Here is a 20,940-nt window from a genome sequence, read left to right as displayed (position 1 = left end):
CATCCATCTGCTGCACCGATTTGCGTCAATAGTGCCTATGAAGACACCTCACACTGGGCATATATAATTAATGCAGCGTTGACCATTGCCAAGCTGTATTTATTCATGTATTTACAAAGACACATTAGCCTGAAAGTCAGTGTTTACACAAAGGCAAATAGCAGCAAATCCACAAATGTGTCTCTGGTTCGCCAAGAAACTTTGCACCTTCTTTTTTCAAACTGTGACTGAAATGGCAGCACAGTGAAATAATTAACAAATAATTATGCCACTGACCCTTAATCAACAAATTTAGAATTAATTAGTATGTTTTTTTGTTAACCCGTGTACATACAGCTGCTTCTACTTATTTTTATCCTGAAACCTCTCGTGTGAGTTAATACCATTTCCTGTGTTTCTCTCCAGTTTGTTGTGTCATTTATTTGGTTTCCCAGGCTAATTAAAAGAGAACTGGAGATGCAAGATATGTTTTAGTTGTAATTATGTTACCAATGCTCCATCTACAGAACATTAAATGAGGTCCAGTTACTCATATGTAAGAATAATACAAAACATGAGACGTGCTGTAAAATGTTTCAGGCTTCGAATATTGGACAACACATTAAGGGAATGTTGCATTTTATTAAAGCCATACATTCTCCTCCTTTCTTTGTTTTTCTCCCTTTGTTTCCTGCAAACGCCCACACAGTCAAACACATTTTTCTCGTCTTTGCACTGTTGTCGTGCTTATAATCTCTGTACTGAATGGTATACGCTGGAGAATTGTTTTTGGTGCCTTACACCTGTTGGAAGTTTGAAATCAGAGGTCACACATGTGCCTCTGTGACAGAAAGCAATCTAATTCAATTCGCTACAGTGAACATTATGCATGAGACAAGAGACCCAGGAGCCACAAAAGGGACACAAGTGAGTAAATGTGCATTTAAAAAAAAGCTTCAAAGTGTAGAGAGTGGTGATGTGGTGACAGAAACCGCAAATGTAAGTTCTTTTTCATCCATTATGACTCTTTCAAACTGAAGTAAGCATGCTTTGTGTGAATGAAGGAACAGAAATTATCAAACCCGTCTATGTGGCACTTCATGCCTTGCTGTATATTCAGTTCCTCTCACTACAGCAGGAATAAAAAGTGCTTGTTGCAGCAAGCAGCTTTTCAGGGTGACCAAAATTAACGGGCTATATTAGCTATTGGTATCAGTATTTACAACAGCCAATAAATAAAAAGTAAAGTAAAGAAGAGGTATGGAATACTCCCCTCAACCATGTTATGAGTGCTGATGCTGCACTTTGCAATTTCCCTGTTGGCAACATGCATGTTTGTTACACCACAGACTTAACAACCAGCTGATCCAAGCAGACACGAGTATAAACAAGTAACTAAACAAGTAGACATTAATGTTTTGTGTGTCTGAAAAACAAAACAATAATTAAATGACCAACATATAAGAATGTCAGATTTTTAAAATCATCACAATTGTTGATATCAGTCTTTAAATTCTTATATCAGTGGTGCCCAAAACCATACTGCAAAGACAGCAATGATCAGTTAACCCAGAAGAAAATATTTACTGCAGATTGTCAAGTTTGAATGTTTGGTCATTTACAATAAAATTAAGAATCTCTAACTTTTATTGTAGTTTTATTTTGATGCAGAGAGAAAAAACAAAAAATGCATTACATAAAAATTATAAGCCCATCTGACTTAACAAATAACACTCAAACTTTTTCTTTTTTGAAAAAAACTGAGCAATCACACACAGCACATCCTGGAAAACAGTACATTATAAAGCCACCTATACAGCAAGAAGCTTCAGCTCAATAATGAGGAGAAATTTTGTGCCATTCCTCCTAATTGTGTCATAGACTTGCGTTAAGATCAAGACTTTAAAAAAAAACAAATTTTTTGTGTTGGGTCTGTGTGTTCATAAAGTGTTACAACCACTTCCTGTTAAGAGCAGGGCTTTAGGTTCTGAAGGCAATTGGCTCCTTAACAAAGAGGATCCTTCTGCAATCAGTTCTGCCAGGAAATGGAATATACATGCCATTTGTGAGCCATTCACAGGCTTTGTGTGGAATGTGGGTTGTGTGATTTTGTGTGACATTGGGGAAAATATCTATAAAGGCAATGTGGATCATGGTAAGCCTTTTTGCACTAGATGCTGGGTGAGAAGAGGTCTTGTTGTTAACTTTTCGTTTCCATATTGATAGCTCGCTATGAAAGCTGTGACCAAAAACAGTATAGTTTCTCCTCTTTCGTGACATTTTGATATAGAGACATGGGTTATTGCATCAGTGAATCCCCGGGAGCCAAAACAGAAGACTAAGTAAGTAAAGGTCAAAAAGGCTCTGCTTAAATCGGCCAATGTCAGTAGCATGCAGGTAGAAGCAGACAACACAGACAAAGACCAGACAAACAAATATCAGATTCAGGCAAAGGTCACAATAAAGCGGGCACAAACTAGCCTAGCTCTGTGGGATGCTATAAGCCTACTGAAGACTATCTGGGAAAAAAACTGATATATTTAAACTGATGATAAAGGAATGAGCACCAGATGTGAAGGGAGGCTGGAAGGTCAAGTGATGCAGGTGGTGGGGATATCAAGGTAACTGTAGGGCGAGGAGAAGTTTAAAGGTTTGGCATAGAGACACAAGAGGCTACTGGCAGGGAAAACAGCAGAAGAAGTGCACACGTAACATCTGGGTCATGATCTGTAGTCTGAACTCTAAGGTTGGGGTGGAAGTCCATATAATGTCTGAATTTGATAAATTTCCATCCATCCATTTTCATCAATTTATCGAAGTCAGGTCACCGTGGCAGCAGGCTATGGAAGGTATTTCAGATGTCCTTTTTCCCAGCAACATGTTACAGCTCCTCCTGTGGGATCCCAAGGCATTGACAGGCCAGACAAGATACAAAAGCTCTCCAGTGAGCTCTTGGGTCTTTCCCAGTTTGGCTCACCCAGAAAACCTTTCAAAGGGAGCTGTCCTAGAGGCATCTTGATCAGGTGCCAAGAATTTGATAGGCATAAAACAAGAAACAGCAGGAAGAGGACATGTTGTTGGAGCCCTGTGTTTGTGCTGGCACAGTCAGAGTACCTACATGATCTTCAGCAGTTTGTGTGTCAAGATGTCAGTTTTCCATAGCTTCAGCTGATGTTTGACATGGATACAGGAGAGCGATGGGACATTTGAGTGTGCTGAATGTAGAGTAGAATTTGGCAAACACCAGCTTGTCTTTCTGAATCACAGCTGTCATCTTTCTCTTTGGGAAACAGTCTACCACCCAAAAGATTTACCGAATTAGTCCAGTCAGCGAGCGGCTTCTCCCCCTCATTTTCTTTAGATAGCAAAAGCGAGGAATATATTGAACTGACAAAAGAGACCACACATTGCTTGTAATTTTGCATATGAGGAGATGGCGTGTTAAATTGAAACATTAACAGGTGTCCTTTAAAGATGCCTTAGAGCTAATGTTATATTAGCAGACTGTTTGTGTTTATGGTACAAAAGTTTGTTTGCTTGTGATGCTGATAGAGAGGCAGGGAGAGGAAAAGAAAAAGAGGGTGTTTAATAGAGCCATCACTCAGCCCTTTGGCAGTGATATCTTGTTTTCCTCTCAGAGTGGGCTAGATGTGTTGGTGCCCCTTATGTGTTATTGCCAGGCGAAGGCATTGGTTGTAGATCACTGTGAAAACCGTGAAAGCACAAGGTGCAACGGTTCCCTGAATGACAGCGGCGAGAAATATTGATAGGAGAAGATTCAGCCTGTCCTGTGAACATGCAGATGAACCAGTATAAAATCTGGCCACAAACTGAAAGAGTGCATGTTGCTAGAATGTTAAAAAGTATAACGTCATTTGAGCCAAATTGCAGAATACTTGCAGGAAGTAATGTGTGCATACCTCAAGCCAAGATTTTATGTATGTGTGTGTGGACTGGACTAAAGGTTACTTCACCTTGCTTTGATTTTACAACCACTACCAGTTCAGTACTGAATGATGTAAGGTGTGTAGTAGGCTTGTGTTGCTCAGACCTATCAAAAATATATTTAGGGCCAGCTCCATGTAAAGAAATGCTACAAGACTTTAAATCCTATAGCTTACTGGCAGTGAGTGTAAAGATTTAGGAGCGGGGGTGATGTAGGTTTTTCTAAAACTTAGTTTTCAAGTTTCTTTGGCTGTGTTTATAAGATGAAACAATGCTGATTTTATTATCACTTTTGCACGACAGTAAGGTTTAAGACACCCAGGATTTTAAAAATCTTTAGAAATTTTGAGAGATGTATTGTTAATGTGGTCATTGCATTTGGATGACACATTTTAAACATAAGGGAACCGAGGACTGCTCCCTGAGGAACACCTACATTTTAAAGACTGTACCAGGATCTAGAAGCACTTCAACCCATCTTCTCTAAAACAGCGTTAACAAGCAAAGAAGCATCCTACAGTATAGGCTTTGCTTGATGTTTGTGATATATGATCAGTAGTTTCAAGAGCAAATAACATAATCTTGCTGCCTAAACACTTAAGTCCTTATGTTTCCAGTTATACACCGAAATTACCCAGCATTTTAAATCAGAGCAGGTTCTTTTCCTGTATCTGTCTTATTATGTTCCAAACAGCTGAATAAAAACTGAAAACCTGAACAGACTACTTAGTGAAATAAACCTGTAATACTTTACTAATGCAGATGTTGATGGTACAGGTATTAATAGCAGAGGCATTAAACTGCCATGTTGGTAAGCATTAGTATAATACCTGATCTATTACCAGAAGAGTCATTACTCTGAGTGCTGTTGCTTTATTTGACAGCGATTTGTTTGCGTATTCTTGCTCCCATCTATCATTTTCTGGATGCGCTCTCACGTCTATGTTTTGCATCTATCCAAACACAAACATGCCATGTCAATGTGCCGTTCGCAAAACAAATTGGAGCACTCTGTACAAGAAAAGCTTGCCTGCGGCTAGTCATTTTGAAATTAAAAGCATGTCTCTTTGTTCAGCTTCAATTCCAGGAATGAGGGAGAGAATGTGAATGTGAATGTGTCGCACGGTGGGGAGAACACCAGGCAAGTGCTGTGATTTTCACAGCCAAGGAATCACACAGACACTTTTTATCTATTTCCCTCGATCAGGAGACATCCGGCAGGAAAGGTAGGAGGATTAGATTAGCTAGAGAGAGGAAGAGAAAAGGGGAGAGTGGGTTCTCTAATCCTGATGGGATTTTTCAGAGGTACACACATCACTATGGAGTGCAGTGTGCAGTGGGGAGTTGGTATCAGGAGGGGAGGTGTGCGGGACGGTTTGCCTCACTAAACCCTTCACACTTGCATGAAAGAGGTTCCAGCAAACTAGGGGATTAGTCAGAGTGTAATTACACTTGTGGGCCTCAGAAGAAGCAAAACGTGTGCCGACTGGAACACATCTCAGACGGGCAAAGGAAGAAGGGAGTAATGCCTGTTAATGTGTTGCCAGTGTCTGTTCAGTGAATTCTTAAACTGAATTAGCTGTCTTTAGTGAACACCAACAACTGACTCCAAAGCTGCTTTTATAGGACTATCATTCATCTTCCTGATCAACATTAGGATGTCTGTATCTTGATCAATTTCAGTGAGATATTTATTGGAGTAATTACACTTAAACTTTTTTATAATAGCTATTTTTACTTTGTGGGAGTGCTGTCCATAAATTCGGTTTGTTCATTGAAAATTGTGTCTCATCACTCAAATTCTACCTGGTTGTGAAGTAGTGTTTATATTTCATGTTTAGCACTATAGCAGGTTTACCTCATATCTCAGTTATCCCGAGAAATTCCCGTAAAATTGGCATTCTTCACTTTCTAGCAAAGCTGTTTCGCTGCTGTTTTTTGTTACCTTTTTTTTTTTTTTAAACTTAAGAAAATAATATATATGTTGAGTCAACTATTGATGCTAACTGAAGCTCAGGTGTTGACACTCTCTTGTTGTTTTTGCACAACTGTGCACCAACTTAATGTGACTGAGGTAGTAAAGACCACAAGCTGGGCTGGTTGCAGAAATCCAGAGGAAGAGGATGAAATGAGGGAATGCAGAGAGACAGCTAAGTTAGCTTTATATGATATATGGATTTATATAGCACCTTTCTAATCACTTTTGAGCACTCAGAGCACTTTGTACTACATTCACCCAAACACAGTCACTTTTTCTACACCCAAGCACTATTATCTAAAATTCACATTGTAGATCCTGGGGTTCAGTGTCTGGCCCAACGATACTTCAAACACTGACTATTGAAACTGGGAATCAAGACCCTGACCTTATGATCATTATTATTATTATTATTATTATTATTATACAACACACTCTACCACCTGAGTAATAGCCAATATTATGGAAATACTGCATACTCTAATTAATAATGATAGATTATTGTTTAGTAGGTGATGTGGCCAAGCAAGTAGCCAAAGTAGAGTTTTCCCTGGACATTTTAAGGAAAAGTAACATAACTGATTAGCATTTTACTTTAACTTTTACTTTAAATTTCTGTAGTCTATTGATACTAGATAGTGGAAAAGGGGTGGGATTAAATAAGCTTATGCTTCTTCCTGCTCCTTTTTGAACATGGACGTTATTTGGAGTTGTGGTTGCTCGTTTTCCTTTTGTTTGCTTTGTTCATTTGTCTCTTTTAATTCTATTTTTTTATACTTTTTCAACATGTTCAAAATAAAGATTCAATCAATCAATCAATCAACAGTAACTCAAGTAAATTAGTTCAGACTACAAGTAAACCTTGTGCCTGCACAACATTATTGCGTAGTTAACAGAAAAATGTTTTCTAACTGGGATATTGCATTTAGGGTCAAGTAATTTGTTTACATTTGGGTGGCACATCACCAGCTGCTAGTATCTCCAGGTTTGCAGACGGTTGTAGTCGACGGTGTGTCTTTGCCTGTGGTGAAGCAAGTTTGTTTTGACCTTTAGTGAGAAAAGTTTTATTGTGTTTGTTGCACAGCACTGTGCTTTGTTAAAATTATTGAAGTAGCTCTTTTTATATGTACTACAATGTCACTGGATGCTCACACTTGTGTGTCAGCTCTTGCTGCAAAATCTGCCTGAATTAGTCTTGTTATACGTGCACTAGGGAGCGCAGGAGCTCGGGGTTGCTATGACAATGATAAGGTATGATCAGACATGAGCTTGCATTATTGTTTCATCAGTCTGAATTTCGTTCTCATTTAATCCTTTAGGTCAACGAGGTGAAGCCCTCCAACATGGACAATCTGGGACCCTGCCTCACTTCCTGGAGGAGCCTGTCGATGCCTACATTGTCAAAAGTAATCCCATCAAGCTCCGGTGTCAAGCTCGGCCTGCGCTCCAGATCTTCTTCAAGTGCAATGGTGAATGGGTCCACCAGAGCCAGCACATGTCTCAAGAGCACACTGACCTCACAACAGGTACAGAAAGTTGTTTTTTTTAACATACATAACATGTGTAGGATGTGTGTATAGCGATAGTGTATGGTGTATTAAAAGAGTTGTATACACACATGATGTGTAAATGTACACATAATACTCAATTCCATCCTCCCTGTCAAACCGTATCTGGCATTTTACATTATGTGAATATCACTCATATCGCAGACAGCAAGCACTGAAAGTCTCAAGCAGGAACTTTGCTAATGGGGCTTTGTGACAATGCCTACGGCTACATCCAACCCTGTAAATGTATTTGCCTCACTTCTACAGACTACACTCTGTGTCACATTTGATCTGAGCAGAAATGACAACTGTTAGAGCATGAAACGCATCAACTTGTTCAATTTTGGGATTAGACTTTGAACTCTGAATGGTGTCTTTTACTGATGCAACTTACTGAAATCCAGTTGTTGTTTTAACTTCAAAATAAATCCATTCAGACCACAGAGGCATTTTTCCCTCTTTTCTAATACTCTTGTCAGTTTTTGTTGCATCACCTCACGATGGGTATAAATATCTCATGATTGCACTTGTGTTTATACAGCGAATTTAGCTGTAAAACAAAAATAATTATACTTCCCTTTTTCCTCATAATGTGCTTGTATTGTAATTAACTTTTTACAAGCATATCTTGCAAGCAGCTCCTGTTTTTATTTCAAAAAACGTTCGTTTTATTTGTGGTCTTGTATCCATTTGTTCACAATACACATAATCACCCGTACTCAAAAATTAAAACTGTAAAAAAAAATGTATTAGTTGAATGATGGTTGGTGCTTCACTTAACACACAGTAGCATGCATTAATTCCTCTCACTGCTAACAACGGACCTCTAAATTTTTACTGCCTCTAGTCTGGATTCATAGCTCTGCTCCCATCTGGCTTTTTATCACCACTCATATCCGTCTCCAGTAGGACGGTCATAAGGAAAGGGATGTACAGAAGGCAAAGGGTTTCCAGAGACAGAATAGTATCTCCTCAAGTAAAATAGTTTTTTCTGACCTGGACTGTGTCAGGATGTTCTAAACGCTGGCTGCTGGAAGATGTATCGTAATAGTTTATTCTGAACTTTTGAGGAACTTTTGCAAAACAGAGGCAGAACACAGAAAAACTTAAGTTTTCCATGTACATCTGTATTTAGATGAATTGTTAAACTCACTCAGATTTTTAATGCTATTCTGAGGACTGTTTTCTGTCCTCCAACTGTTGTTATAGCACCAAAGATGTGGTGACAGTAAAGATAAGAAGCTCTTGCAAAGTAATTTAATAAAATATTTGATCAAACATATACACATATGTACCTATATATAGAGAAACTGGTAGAAACCACCCCCATAAAGTGACAGCTTGATCCTCCTACAAGTAGGATTTATATTTTGTTTATTACAGTTATACTGCAGACTCTTTGGAACAGTTCTGTTAAGCATAATGCATTTTTTACTTGAACTTAATAAATTAAGTTTAAGTTTATTAAAGCAGTAGGATCAGATGAATGTTATTAAAGGAGCCAAAACCCAGAGGTGTGGACTCGAGTCACATGACTTGGACTCGAGTCAGACTCGAGTCATTAATTTTATGACTTTAGACTTGACTTGAAAAAATGTTCTAAGACTTGTGACTTGACTTGGACTTTTACACCAATGACTTGGGACTTGAATTGGACTTGAACCGGTTTACTTGAAAAGACTTGATATTTTACCCCAAATATAAAATTTAACATGCATATTATATAGAGATTGAAAATGTGACGTCATTCACGGGTAGAACCGCAAAGGATTCTGGGAACTCGTGGCAAGCGGTAGTAGCGCACGCAGGCTTTCAATTGAAATCAGTTATACAGCGATAAAAAGAAACACAAAAATGTCAAGAAGCTGTTGTATTATTAACTGCAATAGCCGGTCGCATGACAGCCACGGGAAGCCGACGGGTAAAGAGATCGGTTGTTATCGGATTACGTCGTTGAAGAGAAATTGTTCGAGCCATGTTTCCGAAGTAAGACGCGACGGATGGCCTGGTTTGCAGCCATTCAAAGATCAAATATAACGTCCCAGAACCCTCCAGCTCACAGGTTAGTCTGCTCCAAGCATTTACACGAAGGTCAGTGTCTTTTAGTAGTTAATACGTCATTTTCATAACATAATTAGTGATATAGGTTACAAGCAAGTCTGGCGCTGAACAGAAATTGTCGCGCTATGCTCCTTTGTTTATTGTGCATAAATAGTAAATTATCCTGACACAATATTGCGTTTCGCTTCTGTTATTGTGGTACACTGACAAAAACATATACTTTTATTCACAGGATAAAACAGGTTTTTTGTATCACTAATTGCCCAGTACGATTACAGCATACAGTATTATTGTCACTGCTACATTTCTGTAACTCGTACCAGAAATTATTTCCACTACTAATTAATTACCGTTGAGCTCAAAGGTCCTATTAATAAACAGTTAATGAATGTGTATTTATGACGACAATTTGTGAGACTGGTAAACTTATGATACGTACGATGGTCTTTCGTTCTACACGGTGCATTTCAAGGTCCTGCACCCATCCGTCGGTAAACTGTACCTGGGCTTGTTGCAGTGACCTGAAGTTACTAAACTTCATGAGTGTATGCACTCACTCCAAGAACCGTATGATTATAAATATGCATATAAATATGCTACAATGAGATAGCTGACTTCATCTAACTAGCAAATGTTTTCCAGGCTACGTTGGTGATACAGTTTTTTTTATGTGTATGATATTTTTGTCATGCGATTTTAAAGCTGGTCCTACAACCGCATCCAAGAATAACATGCAGCTTATCTCAGAACTGTCGGTGAAAATTATTCTTGGAGCTAGGTTTAATTGAGCTGCATTTTAAAGAGGTGCAATTTCACAATTTGTGTATATTTTCTAAGTTCACTATTTTGTCATGTGTTGAGAAAAACACAGATTTAAAAATTACATGGTCTAATATTTACATTTAGCATAATGCCACTCTGCTGTCTTTCTCAGCTCTGATGAGGTTCATTTTATTATTATTATTATACTACACACAGCATGATCAAGAAACTGACCTGACAGCCCATTGTTGATCAGCGGTGCTAGTTTCAGTCATTGTGCAAAAGTACTGTTTATAAGGTTGGGAAAATCTGCAGTCAGCTGAGAAGTCACTTGGATGAGTGACGAAAACATTTCTCCCACTGAAAACTGTCTTAAATTTTTGAGCTTAAGTTTCTGTCTCCGTGTTTGAGTCTACATTTGGGTCCTCCATTCCTGCCTACACACAGCCGGACCATGCATGAAAACATACTACACACTGGCTTTTGAGTCTGGTCTTATTGTTACACTACTACTCTACACTGCTATTTTAAAGCCAGCTTTTGTTTGTTTGTTTATGTTTTGCTTTTTTCCTAAAAACCAAATTATATTTCCCTTTTCCTGATAAAGTGCTTAAACTATGTTGCAACAAGAGTTTCGAAATGGGTTAATTATACTTGAAAAGCACAGAAGGTGGAAAATATGGATCTAGCCACAGTGATGTCATCGACTGCTGTGTGAAGTCTGTTTTATTTTCATTGTCACCATCTTGGTAAAAGGGGTAGCCATTGTTGTTAGCCAACTATTATAACTTTTATAAGTATTTGAGAACTGGGAGAGAAGACAGCATTGCAGCTAGAACTGTTGCCTGTGATGGTCGCGGGATAGCGTTTACACAGTTTCTCTGTCAGTTTAGGCACCTGGCTGCGTATTGGTTCATTTCAGCTTAGAAAACCATTTTTGGAGATGTCATATTTGGGAGCTACAAGGGGTCCATCATCATCCTCATTTCAGGGTCTGCTTACAAGTGAGGACACAGGAGATTGACAGATGGATTGGTGCAGTGTTTGCAGTAATGTAATAGGTGTAGTGGTCTGTTAGGATGAAGAGAGAACTGAACGTGAAAGTGAAGTCAACATCCTCACCCGCCACTAGCTATGGGTAGTGTCCAAAGAATGAAACTGTGGATTCACGCAGGACAAATGATCTCCCTCTGAAGAGTGGGAGTGGGAGGGTGAGGTGCTCAGTATTTGGTGAGGGGCTCGTGTCAAATGGACCCAGTTTTTGTGGCTCAGGCGTCAACCATAGAATGGATAGATGGCATTAAATAGCCTTAATGATTCAGTGGGGTATTTCCATATTTTATACAGTCTGTGTTTGGAAGCCAGATTCAAGTGGGCATTTCTGGAAGTGCTGTTTTTGGTACTTCTGTGTGACATATTTTTAGACCCAGAGCTTGCTGGTTGACCTGAACACTGAAGGACATAAGGGCAAAGTCAGTGACAAGCTGATGAACGTAGAGGAGTTTATAGTGACTAGAAGGCCTCAGAGTCACTAAACACACGCATGTGGCACATATTCAGGAAGACAAAACAGTCACTAAAAAATATTTGCTCGCTTCTTGAGGTTAAGAAAAACACAGCGAGTCTGTACTGCTAGTTACTGATATTCCCTCCTCTTATGTGTGTAAGCAAACACACATGTGCAAGCAAACACACGTGTGCAAACAAACACACGTGTGCAAACAAACACATATTACAGATCCCGACTGATAGATAGACATCTGACCTCTGCTGCATATTTCAACATCTAACCCATGCCAGAGTTGTTTCATTACTCGTGTATTGTATATGTCACGGTTCTGGGTCCGTTCGACCCAGCATTTTGAGTTCCTTATGTTTTGGTTTATTCTGCATCTTGGAGTGCTTTGGGGTTGTCTGGTGTTTCTTGATTATTTGTGATTTGTTAGTTACTATTTGAATTCTATGTTCTGTTTATTCAGGTTTAAGGAATTGTTGCCTATTGTTTGAGATGCGTATTATTAGAGCTCCATGTTTCTGTTTACTTGTGATTTGCGTTCTCATGTTTTGTGTGGGTTTAGTTCCGTGTGTCATTTTCTGTCAGTGTCTCAATGTCGAGTCTGCGTCTTTGTGTAGTGAGGTCTTGTTTCCTGTTTTATTGTGAAGGTCTGCGTCTCTTGTGAATGTGTTCAGTTTTACCTCTTGTCTCGTCTCGTTAATTGCTCCCAGCTGTGTCCACCACCTGTGTGTAATCTCCCTGTGTTTCTCTGTGTGTATTTAAGTCGTGTCTTCTGTTATTGTAGTTGCTGGTCCGTCTGTGTATCTACCATGTTCTGTTCGTGTGTTCTCCCTGCTGTCACGGTCATATCTTCCTTCACGTTCAGGTTCGTGTTCTTGTTCAGGCTCAGTAGTTTAGTTGTCCCAGTATAGTTTAGTTCTCCATTTACCGTTTGTCCATCTATATTTTTGTGTTTAATAAACCACCCTCACACCTTTATAAGTGCCTGCGTTTGGATCCTATGCATGTTCAGAAACAATAAATACTAGCCTATTAAGTTCTTCATTCAGGCACATTAGTCCATGCTGAAGTAGTATTAAACTCTGAGGTAGATACACCAGTGAAAACAGTAAAAGTAATTAGAGAGAAGAAATCATTTGAGTTTAATGTATTCATTATAAGTGTCTGTTATTGATACTTTCTTTGGTCAATGCACCCTAATGGTAAATTGTACATTTTCATGATTATAAAATAATCTGCTTACCTTACTGTAATGACTGTAGTGTATATATGTCTGTATGTGTTATATCTCAGCAACACTTTGCACAAACATTATCAGATATACAGCGATTATTAATACTACATGGTTTGAAAAAACATTTATTATAAATTCTTTTGATTGAGAAAATGCAATGCTACATTCTACATTTGCATGTTTCACATTCAACATATGTCATTCATGCCCAACCTATTATATATTCATAACATAGTGCAGTGTGTTTTATCATGGACAATTGCAGTGGTTCATGTAAAATGTATGGTAAATTAAAAAGTTTGCATGAGGGTAAATGGATTGTTTTATGTAAGTAATCTTAAAGTTTTTTAAAAAGTTTATATTTTCTATTTTGAAACAAGGGATCAGCATTTCTGTGTTGAAAAATAGCTCACTGTAAAATGATCTGCCATAGCTACCAGATTGATTGAGTTTAAAATAATTCAGCTCTGCACTTCATGTTTAAATCCAATTATTCAATGTGTGGCCCTTAATTTATCTTAGCCAGTGTGGCCCTCTGGGGGAAAAAGAAAAGAAAAGTTTCCCGCTCGCACACTAGCAACTGAATACTGGATTTACTGGATGGGCAGAAACACAACACTAAATATATCCTACTTGTCAGAATGTCTCAAAAGGATTTTGTATTCGTTAAGAGGACATTTGTCTCATTATTGACCATCTCAGTGCACAACCATGTTACCCGACACTGCAGAGAGAAACTGAAAATAAATGGAGCAGTTTGGTGTGGAGCTGGGGAGAACAAGCATGAAGCTGTGACCCTCTGGCGTTACGTTAAGTGTCTACAAACTCATAAAGCTACTTGATTGGATGATGGCTGAAATAGTACAGAACAAAATGTTTCGACATTAATGCCAGTATCATTAGATTTTAAAAAACACTGGACCTGGACATTTGTGACAGCCCACACTTGGATGTGACTGCATACTCTGACAGTCTCCCTTTGAAGGCAGTAAATCGCTTCAAATCTTGAAATTATCATTTCTTAACACATCAGTTGTGCACTGTGGAGTTGTTCTTTCGAGCGCAGCATAATTTTTTCTCCTATACCATTTTTTTCAGATATCACCCCATTCCATATTTATTTGTTTTGTTCAGTTAAATTGTAATGAGCTTTTGCAACTAAAATGGAAAAAATAATAGCCAGCAGCATTATTACCCATCACTTTGTGGCTCTCTAATACCCTACAGTACTTTTAAGTGAATTTCTCCTTTTTTTTGTACTGAGGAAAAATAATATGCCTTTTCCACTTGCATTCTTTGATCTTTTTTATATAAAAGCACAATTTGCAAGCAAAATAGAAAAACTATTCGTTATTGCTACGGGGTGAGAGAAAATAAGACTGCATCTTAATCATTTAGTTTAGCAACTCAATACCAGGTTTACTTTTCAGAAGTAACCCTTTCTTTCAATGACAAAGAAAGGATAAAAAACATTACATTTTGTGTCTGAGTTTATGTCTAAAAGATATTCTATTCACGTATTATGATTTTCTGACATTCTGATGATGATGATTATGTACGTATTATGTATGACTCATTAAAAGCAGAAACCAGTATCTCAAATTATTAGCTCATTTCCTAAACTCAATCAAAGAATGATTCACAATAAACGCTTAAAAAAATGAACTGTGCTCAAAATGCTGACTTAAATCATTTGAATACATGTAAATTCTATGTAAGTACCATGTGAAATTTACTGTTAGTAACAAGCACTTTTTTCTTTAATGATTAATTATTTGGATTAATAAACCTTTAATTTTAAATACCTCAGCTGAATTTTACTCAGAATCATGTTTATAACGATGAAAAGCATGTTTTTGAATCCAGAAATGCTCAACTTTTTTATACATTACATACTTGCTTCAGGCTCCTTTGTCACAAATTACTGCCTGAGAGTGGACTGGCATGGAGATGATCAGCTTGCGGCACTGCTGAGGTGTTATTGAAGCCCAGCTTGCTTTGATGGAGGACTTTGGTTCTTCTCTATTTTTGGGTCGGGTGTTTTTCATTTTTCTTCCTATATATTGAACATTACCTGTCAATTACTGACCCGTCCTCTTTGTTTATATGAGAATCTACCTTAAAGCTATTGCTCACAGAGCCCTTAGCATGGCTAAGACAGTCAGACTGCACATCACACTGACTCTCAGGGGGGTGAAATGACAGCTTCTCTTTCACAGACACTTTTTCACTCACATATGCTGCATGCTTGGAAAGTAATGTGTGTTTTCTTCTTCTCGGGTCTCAGCAGATGGTCACTCTTACTGAGCCTGGTTCTGTCTGAGGTTTCTTCCTATTTAAAATTGTGTTTTTCCTTCCCACTGCGAAACAGTTGAGTACTATAAGGTCTTGGCCTTACTATGTATGTCATCATTGCTGTGTAAATATAATAGAATTGATCTGATTTATATTTTTTCCCTTTCTCTCACATTAATGTATTTTGATGACTTCTGCTCTTTTTCTCACTTTTTTGTCTTACCTAGTTACTAAACCTAAGCTCTAATGCATGCATGTAATAAGACAGTATGACCTGTTGAAACCCCAAGCTGTTTGGTTACCATAGTGATATGTGGCTTTGCTTCTTGGCCATGCTTTAGTACTGAGACTTCATAAACACAGAGGATTTCTTTCAACCTGACCAAAGATTTCGTGGGCCTTTTCGAACAGTATCCGTTACCAGCCATATCTATGTTACACACAGACAGAGCTGAGCCAACGAAGCCCATGTTGAGAAAATGAGCATCTTGCCTTAGACACTGGCTCCCCATCAAGCTTCATCTGTAGGAGGCAGTTGAACAGCTATATCTCTGGACAACCTATTATAGTCTGACTCAGGTGGTAGAATGGCCACTGGGTTCAGGAGAGAGCAGGGTGCTGTAGCTATTAAAGCAGTAAGCTGTGAATTAAATGCAGACAGACTCAGCAACACATGCCATAACACTGTCTGCCCAGGGGGTTTAAGGCACAGGATGGACTGTATCTTTCCAGAGGCAGGTAACTCAGCAAGGCAGATATACATTTACCATTGTGTTGTTCTGTTTTCCTCAGATTTAGCCTTATATATGTCCCTCCCAGGAGGCAACGCTGTAAAAAAGGAAAAGAAATGTAGATGTGTAAAGTGGTGGCTTTGGCTCAGGAACTAGAGGAGCTTGAGTAGAGATAAGATACTGAACCTCAAATTGCGGTATGTGAGTGAGTGATAGATAAAACCACCGTATGCCTATGGGTGTGTAAATTTGACTTACAGTGTGAAAGTACCTTGAATGGACAGTAAGATTAGAAGAGCGCTGTACAAATGTGAGTCCATCAACAGATTAAGTGCAATAAGCAGAGCATTGATGAATCATGAGTTTCACAACTTTTAAGATGTGTAGCACAGTAAAATATTTTTAACAGCATGTAATGGCTAAATATGTGTTTTATACCTCTAATTCATGTCCTCTGGGAGCTAATCGTGACTCAGCTTAAACTTTAACACAAAAAATACTGAGGTTTTTTTTTAAATTTTTGTGCAGATCATATCTATTTATTCCAGGATGCTGCTGTGTATGTAACTGAACTCTTACCACTTCTCTGAGACAGCACTGAGCAACAGGGTCACTGTCTTTCTTCACTTGAGGTTATGTATTTTCTTCTTGACAAAGTGTGTCTACAGAAAGATAGAAGTGCCTTTTCATTGGCATTTAGTTACTAAGTGGTAAACAGCCAAAGTGCTGAAAGAGTCAAAGGTATAATTTCTTGTTTTCTGAAGAATCAAACCATGTCACTGAGATATATAGTGTAGGTTGTAGAACCTCTAATGAATGTCCATTTGTTATCATTATCCATGAATAATAACGTTGTTGTGCTATTCAAACCATTAAGTGGGCAATGGTGCGCTGTCACCCTGAAATATATTTCCTCTATCAATACAGAAATGTTTGCTGAGATAAATGATGACACTGAATGCTGAATTTCCAAGCATTGTGGAAACCATTTGAGTTTTATAGGTTTTCTTGCATTTGAGTGAGGTGATTTTTGATTGTATAGGTTAAACTTTGGGAATGAGTGCTTTGCAACTGACCACGTTTTATTCACTTTACTGTGCAAACGTCTCGAGCCACCAGTAGTTTATTTCTGAAAGTTTTTAGAGTTTTTCTTTGGACATTCTTTGCTTTTTCACTCAGACTTTGTATATTACTTGCTTCAAAGTAACTGTTACTTATTTGGTAAGCTCCGTAACATTGACCTAGGAATCATTCAAGCACACTGAATCCTCTCAATTTGAAAAAATGGACAACTTGAGGACAAAATATAAAGGTTCAGGCCTGAAAAACTATCTACAGCAGATCAAAAGTATCTGAAATAATGCTCTTAAGAAAATAATCCAGCAAAGACCAAACACAGGACCTTCAGTTTATCTATCTACTGTTCACCGAAGTTTCATCAGAAATGGTGGCTGCCATTCCTAACAAAAAGAAAATAGGGTGAAAAGGCTGAAGTCTGCCAATTACACAGGAACTGAATTGAAGTGTCATCGGGTCTTATGGAGTGATGAATCCAAATCTGAGATTTCTGGTTCAAATATGTGTCAATATGTAGAGAGGAGGTCAGGAGAGAGGCATAAACAGTGAGTGCCAACAGCCATCTGTAAAACTTGGTGAAGGCTTTATCATGGTTGCCTTTCAGACACTGGTGTTGGGGATTCTTTAAAAGTGTCATCAGTATTTTGACCCACTATGTAATACCATCTGGAATGCACCTAACTGGAAATTGCTACATTTTTTTTAGCATAGCAACAATTCCAAACACACTGCCAATGTAGTAGAAGCCTGGATAGATACCTGGATAGAAAAATACACACAATGAAGACTATCGGTCATGAACTGGTTTTCCTCAACACTATTGAAGCAGTGTGGGATCACCTTGACAGAGAACAGAGCAAAAGGCAGCCAACATCCAAAGAAGTCCTTCAAGAAGCCCGGAGAACTAAGATGTTTGCAAATATAAAACAAAATGAGGCAGCTATATATATATATATGGGGGGCGTATATATATAGCTGCTGTGCACCTGCAGTTTAGAGATGCTGGAAGATGGCCTTTTGTTACAGAGTCAGGCTAGCTGTTCATCCCATGAGACATGAGATCAGCATCAGTCTTATTTTTTTGCTCTCATCACAAAGGTGAATTACTCCTAACCCCCAAATTCCAAGCTCTCCCATTTAGATACAGTTTTTTGAGCTGTTACAAAAAGCAAAGTTTCTTGCGTGACGCCAGGCATTGTTGGATGAAGGGGAGACGCTTTGGATGGGCTAATCAAAATCATGAATCAGTGAGGGAAGAGCTAAAGCAGACAACAAGATGGAGGGCTGTGGGGACAAACATTAAACTTCTCCGACAGTCTCATTACTGCTCTCATACCTTTTGAACAGATCTGGCAATCAGAGTGGCGTTTTGAAAACAACTCACTAAAAAAAGAGTTTCTCCAAGCATGTTGTCTGAATAATGCAGAGTTTGACGTGAATGTAATAAGGCAAAACAATCCGCAGCTGAAAACAGATGCTGTGGCATTCAATAACAAATAGTGGAGATGTGTGATATAGCCCAGTTAGATTTTCTAGTGATGTACTTAAACTAATGTTTGGGCTGTACATTAACTATAGAAATCAAAAAACACAATAGGAATAATTTATTAATGCCATTACTACATTTGGCATTTTTGTATTTTTATCACATAAAAGCTAAAATGCTTTTCAAAAATTGAAAGTAAAACACCACTTTGCCAGACAAAAAAGGAGGCCATGACACATGGGAATATTGCCTGCTGGTAATCTGGTGTTTTCAGATAGGAGGGGGGGTGAGAAGAGAACTAATGGTCATGAGAGCAGTGTGAACTTTTAATCATGTCTGATTTCTTTTTTCTTTTTTAACCCTAAACTGCTTGTGTCCGTTGCAGCCACGGGATGTCACATACACTGGCACAACAACAAAGATCTAATTGAGCAGTCTGATGTGTGCAGAAGTCTGTGTGGTTATTCTGCAGCAGCCTACTTCTGTTTGCACATGATTTAATCAATGTAAACACAGTGAATCACTGCACACAATGGCTCTGCCCAGTGCTCTACTTTTCAAATTAGAGGCTGCAGATTTATCACCAAGCTGTCCTGCTTCCTTTAGACAGGCATGTTTAATTAAAGTAACTAAAGGAAAAGGTTGTCGTATTTCTTTTAGTATAAAGCACCTGTGTGTGCTTAGTATCACCTATTAATTTCCAACTCGTTGAATTATCTTTTCTGAACTTTCGTCTCCTCATTTGTAAATGCTAACTCAAATGTATTATTTTAATTTTTAGCATTATTCCTGGAGTTGTGGCTCAGTGAGAACTGACAGAACCTGGTTCTTTTCTGCGTGTATTCCCAGCATGCTTATGATCCAGCTTTCACCAAAATACCAACACTTTGCTTTTGTGCAACCTCATTTGAATGAAACTACAACTACTCTCTGTGCCTCTTCTCACACATTTGTGCCAAACACACTATGCAATAAATGAAAATACCAAAGAGAAAAACACCAACATTTAAAAGTGCTACTTGTGGCCTGTCATAAAAAGTAAGCTGTTGGTGAGGTATCCAAAGGGAGGATGCTTTACTTTATAACAAACACAAAGCAGAAAATGACCACTCGGTTGACTCATAATTGGCAAGACAGTAAAAATAATGTGTCACTTACTTGGCATCTGCATCCAGTCAAAGGCATGAGAGTGAAATATGTAATTGCAGTCACAGAGTCCAAGTCAGCAGCCCACAAGGAATAAGAGACGACCAAAATCTCCTTCTTGAGGCTAAACTGCAGTATTATTTTTTTCTCTCCCTATCAGAGAAAAGAATTTTCTAGATTTTTATTTGCCTTCTAGGCGGGTTCTTGTTCAGTTATTGTAAAAATTACATTAATGATATCACAAGTGGTTAAAAAAGCGCATAATTTTTACTTGACTGACTTATTCCTAGAGGGCAAAACGTTCCAACATACTGAACAGCCAGAGCTACAGCCCAGACGTGTTCATTTTCTGTCTTCGGCCACAAATATTTAGATCGCCTCTCAGAAGTGGCAAGTTTTGGGCAATGCATGCAATCCATTCTGCTCCTGCTGTTTCTGTATTTCAATGAGTAAAAAGAGTCCCTGACATTCATATATATTTCATCTGGATGAGCCAGAAATTCTGTCTGGGAACAAGATACTCTGATTATTCAAGATATTCTGTTGACAATTAAAAGGTTGGAGCTAATTAATTAATGCTAATAAGCTACCTAAGATCAATTATGAGTAAGTAGTTTAATCTTTTAGGCATTTTGAAGGGCTTAAGAAACAAAACACATTGGTCAGAGGTACAAAAGTAATTGGACAATCATTCATGTAAATCGTTTGCAGGCTATGACTCCCTGAAGTCAACAACCCATGGACATCACAGATGCTTTTTGCTCCCTTGAGATGAGAATTTACAGTTGACACTTTCAGTTGCTGCTTGTTTGTGGTTCTCTCTGCCTTTATTTTTGTCTTCTGTTCCTGAAAGGCATGTTCTTTATAGGTGAGATCAGGTGACTTACTTTGCAGTATGGTGTGAATCTTTATCTATTTGGGATCCTGTCAGTTTTGCAGCATTTGGTTGAATATGAGCAGAGCCTGTTTGTTTTTGATTCACAGGACAAACTCATACTGCTACTTCGGTCACAGTTTTATCAATAAACATTTGTGTCCCAGTTCCATTGGTAACCATACATCCACCATGTTTTACATATATGGAAAGCACAGTTGTAGATCCAGGCAATGATACATTGGCAATGATACACTAACAAAAGTTTTTGACTTGTCTGCATTTTGTGAAGTTTCTTTTCTGAAC

At 38.3% G+C, this 20,940-nt stretch overlaps 1 protein-coding gene across 4 annotated transcripts in view; it reads left to right on the top strand.

Moving 5' to 3' along the window:
* The window catches only part of LOC113025470 (netrin receptor UNC5D-like), a 181,782-nt gene that overhangs the window by 104,482 nt on the left and 56,360 nt on the right, over window positions 1-20,940 (top strand). For all 4 annotated transcript variants that reach the window (XM_026173238.1, XM_026173235.1, XM_026173236.1 and 1 more), the window contains one exon: window positions 7,222-7,428. In XM_026173238.1, coding sequence (XP_026029023.1) covers window positions 7,222-7,428 — 207 coding nt within the window. The remainder of the gene's footprint in view (window positions 1-7,221; window positions 7,429-20,940) is intronic.

Source organism: Astatotilapia calliptera, chromosome 7 (assembly GCF_900246225.1).
Source record: "Astatotilapia calliptera chromosome 7, fAstCal1.2, whole genome shotgun sequence".
Taxonomy (NCBI): Eukaryota; Metazoa; Chordata; class Actinopteri; order Cichliformes; family Cichlidae; genus Astatotilapia; species Astatotilapia calliptera.
Note: the sequence above shows the minus strand (reverse complement) of the source record. Positions and strands in the feature narration are given on the sequence as shown.